Raw genomic sequence first — 12,854 nt, 5'->3', positions numbered from 1 at the left:
AACTCTGAGTCGCACCGTTCTGGGCGCTGAGCAAAGCAATAAAGTCCACACCCTTGTTACGCCAGGAGAGACAGGCACTTTCTCTCATATCCTGTATGTGGTTGTCAGCAAAACCATAATCATCATTCCCCTCTTCTCACACAGAGTAAAGACCAAAGATCTCTGATTTACAAGACACTTCCCCCATCCCTCCTCTTCTACCTCTCCCCCTCCATTCTCTGCCACTCTAATCTTGCAGTTCTTCCAACACACAGGAACATTTCTGCCTCAGGGCCTTTGCACTTGTTATTCACTCTGCCTAGATATGCCTCCATATGCTTGCATGACTTGTTTCCTCACCTTCAGATTTTTACTCAAAAAAGACTTCAGTGAGGCTTCCCTGATAACTATCTGAAATCCAACATTTCCTCAACATACCACATAGTTATTACCTAGTCCCCTTTCTTGCTGTATTTCTCAGTACATACTACTTTTTAAAAATTGAGTTATAAGTTATATAAAACTCACCTATTTCAAATGTACAGTTCAGTGATTTTTTAAAATAATTTTACCAAATGGTGCAATTGTCACCATAAATCTGTTTTAGAATATTTTCATCCCCTTCTACTAGTAAGATCCCTCACAGCCATTTACAGCTAATCACCATTCCTACACTCAGCTCCCAGCAACCACTAATCTGATTTCTGTCTCTATAATTGCCTTTTCTGAATACTTCATATGAATGGTATCATATAATATGTAGTCTCTCGCATCTGGCTTCTTTCACCTAGCATGATGTTTTCGAAGTTCATCCATGGTGTAGCATGGATGAGTTCATTACTTTTTTTTGCTGAATAGTATTCCATGATATGTGTAGATATATCACATTTTGTATATCTATTCACCAACCGTTGGACAGTTTAGTTTCCAGCTTTTTCTAACACACTGTACATTCTGCTTTGTTCCCCCCACTAGAATGTCAACTACACGAGGCTGGAATATTTGATGGTTGTGTTCACCTCTGTACCCCCAGCATTTGAATTATGCTGGACACATAGTAGGTATTCAAGAAATATATCCTGAAAGAATAAGTTAGAATAGAGATAACTTCAGGGAGTGGTAAGCCTGGGCTATGTTGGCCATCAAGCAGGGCAAAGGCGACAGAGTGATGGGACTCCATGGAGCCAGCAGTCAGGGCAGGCTCCTATAAGGAATGGACTTTGGAGCAGGCACCTGAATGCACAAGGCCAATTATTGCACGTTCATCATCAGCCCCAGGCCTCAGCCACCTGCTCCTGTGCCACTCCTGCAGGTAAGGGCAGACAGCTTGGTGGCAGGACTGGGTTGGAGAGGGACTCCCAAGGACACCTAGCCTCACAGCAATGCGAGCAGGTGATGCAGGCCCTCCCTGCCCCCAGCTCTTCCCTGAGCCTGCGGGGCCCAGCCCAGTGTGGGGAGGGAACGGTGGGCTGGCCTGGCTGCCCCTTCTGCTGAGTGCCCGCAGGGTGAGACGGAGGGGCCAGGCACAGCCTTGGACTTGAAGCACACTGCCTGGGTTTGAATCCCAGTTCTAGCCTGTTCATTGCTCCATTTGCCCCTTGTCATCTTACTTAACTGTTTAGTTCCTCAGTTTTCTCATCTGCAAAATAGGGAAAGTAACCATACTTACCTTTTATTTGAAAAGCAAACATTATTTTATAAGCATTTACTCCTAGTAAGTAACTGTGTGCAGGCAGGTTCTAGGAAACTTAATTCGTTTGATTGTTATATCAACCCCATATGGTAGCTGTCATTTACAGATGAGGAATCTGAGGCACAGAGAAGTGAAGTTAACTTTCCCCAGATCACCCCGCTACTAAATAATACAGATGGGCTTCAAATCAGCAGACTGGTTCCAAGTTCATGTTTTTCACTCCTTCAGGCACTGCTCCTCACCAAGCCAGAGGCATTGTTAAAGGGAGTTAATGTATGTGAAGCCTCTGGAACAAGAGCCTGGCAGGTAATCAGTACACAAGGAGTGTCAGGATTACCACAGTACAGAGGACGCAGGGAGGCACCCTCCCTCATTTCTTCAAAACAAGGATCTGACCCTTTTAGGGGAAGCAGGTAACAGCTCTAGTACCCTCCTCAGAAATCTGCAACTTGGCCCACACATTCTTTCCCTAGCCTCACCCACACAGCCCCAACTCCACTGCCAAGGCTCACTGGGGGGGGGGGGGGGACATAGTAGTTAACTGTCCACCCTCCCCATTTCCCAGGGACAAGTTGGGCGGTGCTGGGGAGGGGCTGTGAGTCAGGACTAAGGACTCTGAACAAAGGTTAGGGTGGAGCTCCTCAGAACTCCATAGGCAGACTCACTGCCCCTCCCCATGGCCCTCCCCCTGCCCTGAGGCACTGCTGGGCCCTCTGGCCCTGCAGACACACCTTTTCTCACTTACCACCATGGAGTTCGACCTGTCAGCAGGTGCGCTCCTGGGGAGTCTGGAAGCTTGAGGGGCAGAGGGCCAGATTCAAGCCCAGGGACTGCCTCCCAGGGGGCATTCCCTGCGTGGGCACCAACCCACCCAACTTCTCCTCTCCGCAGCTGTGGAGTCCACCTCCAAGAAGCCCCAGGCAGCAGGCCACATGGGAGATGCCAAGCACAGCCCCCACAAAGTTCCCGGTGGGTCAGCTGATCACCTGAAGGTAAGTCACCTCACAACCAGGCACATCCCAGGGGCGGTTGCTTTTGACCCCAGGCCCCTGCTAGGTCTGGGGCCTCCGACTTGGGGACTGGGTAAGGGGCTCCGGCCTAACTGTCACGCCACCAACTAGCATCAGCACGGCCATGGCCACGGCAGCTCCTCCGATTCCAGCAGCAGCTCCAGCGACTCGGAAAATGAGGCTAAGGTGAGAGGCTTCTCCCTTTTCCAGCGGGTGCCTGTCACCCCAGGTGGGGGCAGAGTCCCAGCCCGCAACTCTGGCAGACGTCTCACTGGCGGAACCCTCTCTCCTCTCCCACCCCCACCGTCCTCACCCCGACCCCACAGCCCGGCACAGCCGGCTCGGAGAAGCACAAAAGCGCCCCGGGCAAGGTCAAGAAGCCAAAGGTGAAAAAGGAGAAGAAGAAGGACGAGAAGAAGAAGGACGGGAAGAAGAAGGCTCCCCACTGACGGGCCTGGGCGGGGCTCATTAAACCTCTCGGCCTCCAGGTTGCCTTCCGGTTTCGAGGCGCCGTGATCCGTCCCCAACCCCGCCTGTCCCCTTCCTCCTGCCCCCTCTCCGGGCCCGGACTGCCCCCTGCCGGGCACCGCGCGCCAAGGAGAGGCAGCTCACGCCGTGCCCATCACGGTTTATTGTTTCTGAAACAGTGGCCGCACTGCGGGGTGGGGGGTGGGGGGCGGCCTGTGCAGCTGGAGATCTCAGCACCTCAGCGAGAAGGGAAGGGAGGGTCTCGGGAGGCGGGGCGGACCCTGTGGCCGGCAAGGGGCCGGGAGATGAGCGGCTGCAGCTCGGTGGCCGCCAGAAGCAGCAGCTGGAGGCGTCGCGGGGCCACCCTCACCGCACCAGGTGGAAGGTGAGCCAGTACATGAGCAGGGGCTGCGCTGCCGCCACCGCCATGGTCAGGTACATGCGCAGCTGGTTCCGCGCCCCGCGCACCGGGATGCCTTCGGCCGCCGCATCGGCCAGGATCTTCAGCCGAAGGGTCCGGATCTGGGTGGGGAGGGGATTCACCTTTGAGCCTGGCCATCCTTCCAGACTCGCTTTTCTACCCTTAATAGGGCAGCTTGCCTCAAGTCTCTGCTCCTGGGGAGCCTTTGTTTCCCCCAAATTTCCTAGCACATAGTAAAGGCCTGCTCCTTCCCAGGCCTTGGGAGAATATGTGAGGGTTCCAAACTCAAGGGTGAGGCCCCTAAGTGAGTGAGGTGGGGGGACTTCATATGAATACCCTTACTGAAGGGGGTGGCCAGGCTTGGCCCTTTTGCTGCTACCTCCTTGTGTTGACCTCTGACAAGTTTTTCAACCAGAAATGCCTTTTTCCCCCCACTCCCCTTAAACTTTTAAATATAACGACATCTAAGTCAAAGTTTACCTGAGGGGTAGATCAAGCCCACCAGTCTCTAGGTTTGCTCTCTGCTCCTCACATACATCCACACTAAAACCTCCTGTACCCTGAGGTGCAATTATCATCATCCCCATTTCACAAAAGGGGAAACAGGTTCAAAGTCTATCCAGGATCCAGCAAAGCTTGGGGTCAAACCCCAATGCAGCCTAGTGCTCTTAACCAGCACCTCCACTCCAGCTGGAAGGACTCTCAGAGAAGCTACTTCGCAGGTACTGAACTCTTCATCCTAAAGGAAATTCTGGTAGGAAAGCCCACCATGTGAGGAGAGTGGAGTGAGGCTGAGTGCCCACTGTAGCATCCTGGCTGGCTCCTCCTCTTCCTTCAGGCCCCAGCTTGAGCACCCCCTCTTCCAGGAAGCTCTCCGGACCCCCAGGCTAGGATAGCCACTCCAGGACTCCTCTGTTCAACTATGCGGCTCTTGTCTAAACTCTGTACTTGACACCCTCTGCTTGGATGCCTCCAGGGACCCCCAATTCTGTCCAGGAGGCCTGTGCCCTCAGTCCCACCCTCCGCTGAGCCCCAGCTTACCATGAATACAAAGATAGACACACAGCACCAGCCCAGCACCAAGTAGTAGCCAATCTTTCCAAAGAGCAGGCCCATGAGGACCCCGCCAATCATCCTGGGGGCAGAAGGAGAGGGAAAGGCCAGTCTGAGGTAGAGGCCCCAGGGCTGGGGGCCAGCAGTGGAGAGGCAGGAGGGGTACTCACCCAACATATTTGTAGCCCAAGAAGGCCACCAGGTCGATAGTGGTGAGGTCGGTGTTGACAGTGACAAGGTAGAGGCTGAGCAGGATGGCCAGCACCTCCAGTGTCAGCCAGGCCAACGCAGAGCTTGCTTGCAGCCCCAGGAGGTCTGGGGAGAACCTGCCGGGACCCAAGCTACGTCATTCAGTAGGCTGGCTCAGACCCTCCCTGAACATCTGCCTGGGCATAGTCTGCGCTGGGTGGGGCTGGAGACCCAGCAGTGACCAAGATGGATCTGGGCCCTGGCCTCCCAGAAATCCCATTCCAGGAAAGGCAGACCTGTCCTCAGTAATAGCCTAGAGAGGTCAGGGCTGGATCAGGGCAGCACAGGGCAGGGGAGGTGCCTGACTCAGTTGGGGGTGGGGTGTCAGAGACAAGGGCGACACTTGAGCTGAGGCTTGAAGGAATCAGGAGCTGATTATGGAAGAAGGACCTTGGTCTCTGCCTTATCCCCACTGCCTCAATAATTAATTGACTCTAATGACAACTGTCTTCCATGACACAAAGGAAATGAACAGGGGCCTATGAGGCAGGGGTGGGGGACTGACCCAGGCTGGAGGGTGGGAAGGCTTCCCTGAGAAAGTAACATCAGAGTGGAGACACCACGAGTGAACAGGTGCTCAGCAGGTGTAAGGGAGGAACTTATTCCTGAGCAAAGGGAACTGGATGTGCAAAGGCCCTAGGGAGGCAGCCCAGGCCCTCTGGAGGAATGGGAAGAGGACCAGAATGGTGGAGCGGAGAGAGGCTGCATGGAGGGCAGGGTTGGGCTAAGGAGCTGAGGCTTGTCTGGGGACAGAGGGGCTAGGGACAGCTAGCTGTTCTTCTGAAACAGGGTGGGACATGGCCAGACCTTCCTCTCAAACAGGACCTTCCCAGCTGCTGCTGGAGTTGGGGTGCAGGGAGTGTGCGGGGCAGGACAGATAGGAGAAGCCAAGGAGAAAGATGGATTTAGAGTCAGCAGCACAGGGTGTTGGGATGGGCCACACATGGGTGGGAAAGAGAGGGAAGAGGTGACCCTGAAAGTGATAGCGCAGGCTCTGTCTTGGGCCAACTGGGAACACGGTGGGTTTGTTCTGAGAGAGGGAAACCATGAGACCTTCCTGACTGCCCCTCAGCCCCTCAGGACCACACCACTTAGCCTACTCCAGGCTTCCCTTACCTATCCTGGGTCCCCAGCGCCAGGCCAGCCACCAAGATGTAGGTGATGAAAGCCATGGCTGTGGGAGGCAGACACAGAGACACTGGTCAGAAGGAGGACCGTCCTGGGCCTCCGGGCACCTAAACCTCTGCTTGAGACAGCCCACCCAGAGGGAGGAGGGCACCGGGTGGTGGTGGGTGGGGTGAAACCTGGGATGTAGAGGTCAGGAGCGTTGATGTCAAAGCGGGGGGCCACTGGTGTGTCCTGCTGGTACTGCACCTCCCAGTCCTGTGGGGAGAGTGGGGGGAGCAGGCAGGACTGGGGACTGGGCTCCTCCTGCCCCGCCAGCAGGCCCCCTCTTGGGGCGAATCTACCCGCCCTGCCTCTCATACCTGCCCCAGCCTGTGATTCACCCCGGCCCAGAGGCTGTCTTCCCCTCAGGGGGCGATGCTCACCTGGTGCAGGTAGGGGAAGAAGAGCAGGCCCAGCTTTTTGCCCACATACATGGTGTCCACGGCGAAGTAATACTTGAGCTTCGTGACAGGGATGAAGCGGTCGATCTAGGGAGGCAGAGCTCAAACCTGAAGCCCTGGCCCCACAGCCCCTGCCCGCCCCCTACCCCTGCCAGCCTGGCCCACTCACGTTCTTATCCACCAGCTCCTTGCCCTGTGCGGCTAGGCTGCTCCCGTAGGCCATGGCCATGTTGGACACAGGATCTGCCAGGAAGGCTGCCTGGGGCGAGGCGGAGGCTGCAGGGTAGCCCAGGCCGCTGGGTCCCCGCTGGGCCCCATAGCCCTGGCTCTGGGTTGAACTCGTGTCATCAAAAAGCTGGTGGGGGTCAGCCATGCCTGGCTGGGACACAGGGGTCCTCCGTTTCGAGGCTGCAGGGAAAGAGGGGTGGGAGCCTCATTCATTTTGCAGGAGCTCTCCCTCCCGCTCCTGTCTCAGTAGAGCACTGGTTTTGATGGTAGATGGGTCATTTAGTCAAGTGCAGGTGGCCTCTGCCATCCATCCATCCATCCATCCATCCATCCAAATAACAATAATGATGATGATGATAGCTACATGTACTGAGGTTCACTGCGCACAAAACCCTGTGCTAAACCTTTCACAAACAAGGTCTCTATCCATACCTTTCTTCGTGCTCCCTCTCACTCATTCCACTCTAGCTGCACGGGCCTCAGTGCCACTGAACACACCGGGCACACTCCCACCTCAGGGTCTCTGCACTGGTGGTTCCAGTACCGGCTCTTCCCCCAGACATCCTCACGGCTCCCTCCTCTCCTCCAAGTCTTGGCTCCGTGGGGCCTGCCCCAGTCATCCTGTCTACAACTGCATCTTCCTTGGTGGCACCCCAACTCCCTTTCATTTATATCCATAGAACTCAGCACCAACTGACATACTGGCTATTTCATTTATTTTGTTTGCTGTCTGTCTCCCCTGCTCAAAGGTGAGCCCCCAGGATGGGGATCTTTGTTTTGTTCGTGGCTGAAGCCCTAGCCCCTAGAACAGGGTTAGAGTAGGTGCTTGATTAAAAACTTGATGAATAAATGCCAGTCCCCATTTACAGGCTCAGACAGGCTAAATGACTTGTGCAAAGGGCCAAACTGAGGAAATGACAGAGCAGGAGACCAGCCCAGGCCAGCCAGTTAAATATTACAATATTTCAACCTGAATTGAGCACTTACCACATACCAGGCTGTGTTCTAAACACTATGGATTAACTCATTTAATTCTCACAACAGCCCATTTTGTGTGGTTGACAGTATCATCCCACTCTACAGACGGGAAAAGTGAGCCCCAAAGAGGTTCAGGGCCCTCGCCCAAAGTCAGACAGATAGCATGAAGCAGAGCCCAATTTCAAGTTTTTTAAAGGTCCCTCTGCTTCATGTGGGGAACAGACTCGGGAGGTGGGGACAAGGAGGAGAGATGTGGTCCAGGTGGAAGAGTAGGATTGGGGGGCAGTGGTGGGGAGGGGATGGGTTGCTTCTGGATGGATTCTGGAGGTGGAGAGGCAGGATTGCCAGATGTGTGCTCGGTTGGAGGAGGGTAAAGAAGAGGGAGGAATCAATGCTGTCTCCTAGATTCTGGTTTGAGTGATAGAGTATATGGTAGTGCTGTCTACTGAGATGGACAATATGAAGAGGGTGGATTTGAACGCAGCACTCTGGCTCCAGGGCCCTAACCTATAAGCAATGCTGTCACAATAAACATTTACTGAGCTCCTCCTCTGCCAGGCGCCATAGTGGGAACAGGGTGGTGGGATTACAGTGGGATGGGGGAGAGGAATCCAGTGCTCCACATCATGACTCTCTGCCCCTCAGTCTTCTCCTCTGTAGAATGGTGTCAATAGTCTGGGGCCAAGTGACACTCATAAACTGCTCAGCCCCTGGCCTGGCCCACAAACACGTGGTCAATCCCATCACCTATTATCAACTACTTCTTCCTCTTTGTTATTTGTGGCCTGAAAACAGACTCAGCAAGTGGTCAATCCCAAAGCAAGCAGCACTGGCCCTGGCTCACTTGTCCTCAAGCACCACTTCCCTTTTCCCTCTCCCACTTCTGGCCAAAGGGCTGGCTTCCTGGAAGCTTTGGTGCCAGCCATTCTTCCCTCTCTGTCACCCCCTCAGCCCTTGGCATTTGGGGTTCTGCTCTCCCTGGCCCCCTCAAAGGCCACTGCACTACCAGGCCAAAGCCATGATTCCACTCTCCTCCAACTGAAGCCCTCGGCAGGATTGGCGCCCTTGCCCCCAGTGTCAGCCTCCAACTCTGCTCTCTTGGCTTCTGAGACACTCTACTACCTCTTTCTCTTTCCTGTCTGAGCCCCACAAACCTCGACTGAGCACCTCTGTGTTAGGCTCTGCTGCAGGCCAGGGAGATACAGCAGCCAGAATCACCTTTTTAAATGCAAAAGAGGATATTTCGTGCCCTCTGCCTAAGATCAGCGCCCAATATGCTGAAAATAAAATCCAAATGCCTACGAGGGCCTGCAGTGAACAAAAAGGGGAAAACTGCCTTCATGGGGCTGACAGTCTGATGGGTCCCTCTCAGTCACTGATTTCTCTCCAGCTCCCTGAAACATGTGACCCAATTTTCTACCTTTAAGCTTCTCTTCTGCCTCTTACCTAGGTCAGTCTCACCACACCCACAGCTTTCACTAAGCCACCATGTGCCCTGGGCTTCCTGGCACTGCCCTCTGGCTGCCCCTGGGCCTTTACCTCTGACATCCAATCAGCCAGTCGCTAGTTCTCACCCACCCTATCTCAATGTCACTCTCCCTTCAAGACCTTGTCATCTTGCACCTGACTTAAATGTCCTCTCACCAGGTTCCCTTGTTCATTCTTAGCCCCAACAATCTTCTTTCCTATCAGCAGCCAGAATCATCTTTTTAAATGCAAAAGAGGATATTTCGTGCCCTCTGCCTAAGATCAGCTTCCAATATGCTGAGAATAAAATCCAAATGCCTACGAGGGCCTGCATGACCCAGCCCTGCCAATCACCCTGGTTTGCTACCACTCCACCCAGCCACCATGGCTTCTTCTCAGGCTCCTGCAAAGCTCCTCGCCCCCTCAGGCTTTTGAACACACAGTGCTATCACCTTGGAACACCTTCCCACAATCAACACCTGCCAATAAGCACTCAGGCCTCAGCTCAAAAGATTCCTTCTCAGAGAGACCTTCCTTACTCCCCAATATAAAGCACTAGCCTGGCCTTGTTCTTTCTCATAATATCCGGCAGTTCTTATTTCTCTTCTGAGCACTTATCATAAGCCCTACATCTGTATTCATTAGTCTGTTTGTTTATTTGGCACAGGCCTCCCATGATTATTCCTCTCACCACAAATCCCCTTCAAATGGCTAATTCCTCATCATTGGATGTACCTCTCCCAGGAAGCTTCACTGACACGCCCACTTTCCTAATCTGAGTTAACATAACACCTCCATCCAAGATGGAACCACTCTGATTGTGTTTCTCCCATCCCTGCCCTGACCCCTCTGACTACACGACTCTCTCATCAGAGCTCCACAGTCCATAGACTGCTGCTGTCTTCCACTCTGTGCTGATAGCTCCATGAAGACAGGAACCAGGACTGAAGGGCACAGCTGTATCCCCAGCATCACACCACAGAGCCAGCCAGGCATCTTACAAAGGTTGAAGGGAGGAATGCATGCATCGTATTTTGAGTCACATCCCAGATTATTCCCTTTACAGCCCTAATTATATCCCCAAATTATCTTTCTGGCTTGTTTGCTTCCTAGTTTAGTGTCTGTCTTCCCACTAAACTCTGAGCTGTAAGTTACCAAGGACCAGTGCTATGCTTACTACCACCAGGTACCTAAATTCCAGCACTGGGCCTGGCACAAGGGAGTTGGAGCAAGGTACGCTGAATGAATAAATGAGATGCACACAACTCACGGAGATGAAAAGAAACTTAAAGAGGGATAAAAATTCATAGACATGGGAAAGGGACTTAACACAACAGATACAGGTTCAAATCTTAAATGAGGGGTAAACACGGCCCTCTGCGATCACGCAGGGCTATGAAAGCCATCCTAAGGAGCGTGGGGAAGAGAGCCCGAGGCCACGGAAGGAGGGGGAGCGGAATGACGGCTAACACAAATGAATGAAAGTCGCGTTTTTCTACACGTCACACAATATCCTGCCCAAACTTGTTTTCTTCTAAAGGAATTTCCTAAAGAAAAGAAGAATCGAGCCCAACGAGCCCCCTACCCGGACCTGGCATCCCTACGCTGCGCACACCTCGTAGATCCAGATCCCTGACCTCGTGACCTCCGACCTGAGGCGACCTCGTCAACCGTCGAGGCGTCCCCGTTTCGCCCCGCCCTCCCGATCTCTTCGGCCGGCCACGTACGCCACTTACGCTGCCGGGGCGTCCCCGCCGCCACCAAGCCTCCTGGGTGCATCCTTCGCCACCGCCGCCGCCGCCGCCGCCCCAGCCACGGTTCGAAATGTGCCCGCCCGGCTCCCGTAGCCACGCCCTACCGGAGACACGACAGCCAATGGGCGTCACGATCGTGCAGAGACCACGCCCTCTCGCGGAGGCCTAGACAAGTTGGCGGTGAGTGAGAAGCGAGGACCGGAGACTGGTGACGTAAGGCGCGAGTCAGGGCAGGAGAGGCAGGAAGGCGGAGCTGGGAACTATCCGAGGAGTAGGCGGTGTCGTGCTGGACCGGAAATGTAGGTGTTGAGCGAAGAGGCCGATGGGAAATGGAGTTCTCTATAGCCCAACGCTCAATTTGGTCCCCTAGAGCACTGGGGAGCCCAAGGAGGATGTGGAGCAGGAGAGGAGAGACCCATTTGTTTCCCAGGGGCTAAATGGAGTTGTGCGTGCCCTAGCGCTTATGCAATTTTGGCAGACTTTAGGTATTAAAGTGATTATTTAGAGTGAGAAAAGGACATCCAACAAGTTAGGTGTGGGAAGAACCAGGTGTCTTTCCTCGAGATCGTTAAAAAACAAAACTAATTATAATTTATTATTAATAAAGTTCGAATACATTTGAAGACCTCATAGGCTTTATTCAGCAATTTATGAATGGGGCAGCATCCCATCTAGTAAATAGAAAGGAGCTAGTGGGAGTTGTACAAAATGCAGGGTTTTTGTAAGAGGAGGGTGGAGCAAGAAAGTTATTAGCAAAATAAAAGAATTGTTTCAGGTCAGAGATCACCTTCTTTTAGGGTGAGGATAAGGGTTTATTTTGTAGAATACCTCTTCTTCCTTTGTAGAGGAGGGGCAGAGATGGAGAGGGCCCACGGGGCAGATTACCTCATTGGCGCTGACCAGAAAATCTAGACTGGCTGATTAAGATTACCTTCCCAGGGAAGGTGGAAATTGCTATTAGGTCAGGTATTAAATCTAAGTTTGGCATGGGCTTTAGCATGAGTCATGCCATTTTGGGGTCTGTGGTTTTCTTTTTAACAATACCCTAGACATTTCCCTAGAAATTCATAAAAATGCTCCTGTGTTGCAGTCTGGTTTCCCTGGACTGCCAAAAACACTCTATGACCCCCAGCAGCTCAGCACATACAGGCACACCTGCAAGCGAGGAGCCCTGAAAACCAAGCTTCCTTAGTCTCTCCCGTCTCTGCCCTCAGTCATCCCCTTTATCTAACCCTGTCACCCCCTTTGTCTCCCCCTCAGCCTCCCCTTCTCTGTCCCTCAGTCTCCTCCAGTTATCTCAGGCAAAGATAATGGTAGAAATGACTTATGGGGAGTGATAGCACTCCGGAAGGATGTCAGCAAGTTGACTTTATCACTGTGGCTTTCCCTTTCCTCCTCTGAGACATTGTCTTTTCTGGGGACCTTGAAGACTGTTCTGGTCTCTCAGTTATGAGTCCTAGCTAAGTTGCGGTCCTTTTTTTGTGAGTGAGGTACCCTTGTTCCTTTTCTGTGTCTCTGGTTTAATATCTGTGCTTTGGGCTCCACCACCATTTTCTCATCTTCAGCCCTCTCTCTCTCCTAAATTCTTCTGTGACTATTATATATATTTTACTAATAAAGCAGGGATTTTGGCTTCCTGCTGGCCTCATGTTCACCCCTTCCTGATTGTGTGACTACTCTAGTTTTAAGCCTAAATGTTCTCATCTGTTTAATGGGAATAATGTAAAACAAAACAAAAAAAATTACCCACCATCCAGTCCTACAAGAATCAAGTCATTAGCCACTGTAGTTGCTGACCTATACCCCAAAAGGAATTCAGGGAGAAGATCAGGATGAGGCACTCTGTGCTCCAGGAAAATAGGCCCTTAGATAGTTAGAAATATTTCAGGACATATTTTTTATGAACGTGGATTCTTGCATCTTCCCATACTAAAATTATTAACTAAGATAGCTGTTCCTTGTGACTAACAGTAACCTTCTAAGGAG

General features: G+C 52.7%; 2 protein-coding genes across 4 annotated transcripts; one reads left to right on the top strand and one right to left on the bottom strand.

Annotated features, from left to right (window-relative positions):
- The first annotated feature begins 1,029 nt into the window (after nt 1–1,029).
- On the top strand, nt 1,030–3,169 carry C9H19orf33 (chromosome 9 C19orf33 homolog). 2 transcript variants are annotated; one of them, XM_074369745.1, is made up of 5 exons: nt 1,030–1,291; nt 1,901–2,085; nt 2,564–2,664; nt 2,794–2,868; nt 3,009–3,169. In XM_074369745.1, exons 3-5 carry the CDS (start codon nt 2,605–2,607, stop codon nt 3,129–3,131), a joined length of 258 nt encoding a protein of 85 aa, XP_074225846.1. In that variant the 5' UTR covers nt 1,030–1,291; nt 1,901–2,085; nt 2,564–2,604; the 3' UTR covers nt 3,132–3,169. The 2 variants fall into 2 exon arrangements, with proteins under 2 accessions (XP_074225846.1, XP_010961808.1); XM_010963506.2 differs by lacking the exons at nt 1,030–1,291; nt 1,901–2,085 and adding an exon at nt 2,294–2,443.
- A 124-nt stretch (nt 3,170–3,293) lies between these two features.
- Nucleotides 3,294–11,065, bottom strand: YIF1B (Yip1 interacting factor homolog B, membrane trafficking protein). 2 transcript variants are annotated; one of them, XM_074369742.1, is made up of 8 exons: nt 10,842–11,065; nt 6,611–6,849; nt 6,424–6,528; nt 6,178–6,256; nt 5,990–6,047; nt 4,795–4,950; nt 4,613–4,706; nt 3,294–3,672 (listed from the first exon to the last, which is right to left on the bottom strand). In XM_074369742.1, the coding sequence occupies exons 1-8, from the start codon at nt 10,891–10,893 to the stop codon at nt 3,517–3,519; spliced, it is 939 nt and encodes a 312-aa protein (XP_074225843.1). In that variant the 5' UTR covers nt 10,894–11,065; the 3' UTR covers nt 3,294–3,516. The 2 variants fall into 2 exon arrangements, with proteins under 2 accessions (XP_074225843.1, XP_074225844.1); XM_074369743.1 differs by having other exon boundaries at nt 10,851–11,059.
- Nucleotides 11,066–12,854: the final 1,789 nt, after the last annotated feature.

The sequence above is a fragment of the Camelus bactrianus genome, chromosome 9 (genome assembly GCF_048773025.1).
Source record: "Camelus bactrianus isolate YW-2024 breed Bactrian camel chromosome 9, ASM4877302v1, whole genome shotgun sequence".
NCBI classification, from domain to species: domain Eukaryota; kingdom Metazoa; phylum Chordata; class Mammalia; order Artiodactyla; family Camelidae; genus Camelus; species Camelus bactrianus.
The sequence above is the reverse complement of the archived record's forward strand: the minus strand, read 5'-3'. Positions and strand labels throughout refer to the sequence as shown.

Excerpts from the sequence above, each read along its gene's own strand:
- C9H19orf33 (XM_010963506.2), top strand. The coding sequence starts at position 2,422 with ATGGAGTTCGACCTGTCAGCAG. Across the intron at positions 2,444-2,563 it reads GGAGTTCGACCTGTCAGCAG|CTGTGGAGTCCACCTCCAAG; the intron begins GTGCGCTCCTGG and ends TCCTCTCCGCAG. Across the intron at positions 2,869-3,008 it reads ACTCGGAAAATGAGGCTAAG|CCCGGCACAGCCGGCTCGGA; the intron begins GTGAGAGGCTTC and ends CCGACCCCACAG.
- YIF1B (XM_074369742.1), bottom strand. The coding sequence starts at position 10,893 with ATGCACCCAGGAGGCTTGGTGGCGGCGGGGACGCCCCGGCAGCGTAAG. Across the intron at positions 6,257-6,423 it reads TCTTCCCCTACCTGCACCAG|GACTGGGAGGTGCAGTACCA; the intron begins GTGAGCATCGCC and ends CTCTCCCCACAG. Across the intron at positions 3,673-4,612 it reads TGTCTATCTTTGTATTCATG|ATCCGGACCCTTCGGCTGAA; the intron begins GTAAGCTGGGGC and ends CTCCCCACCCAG.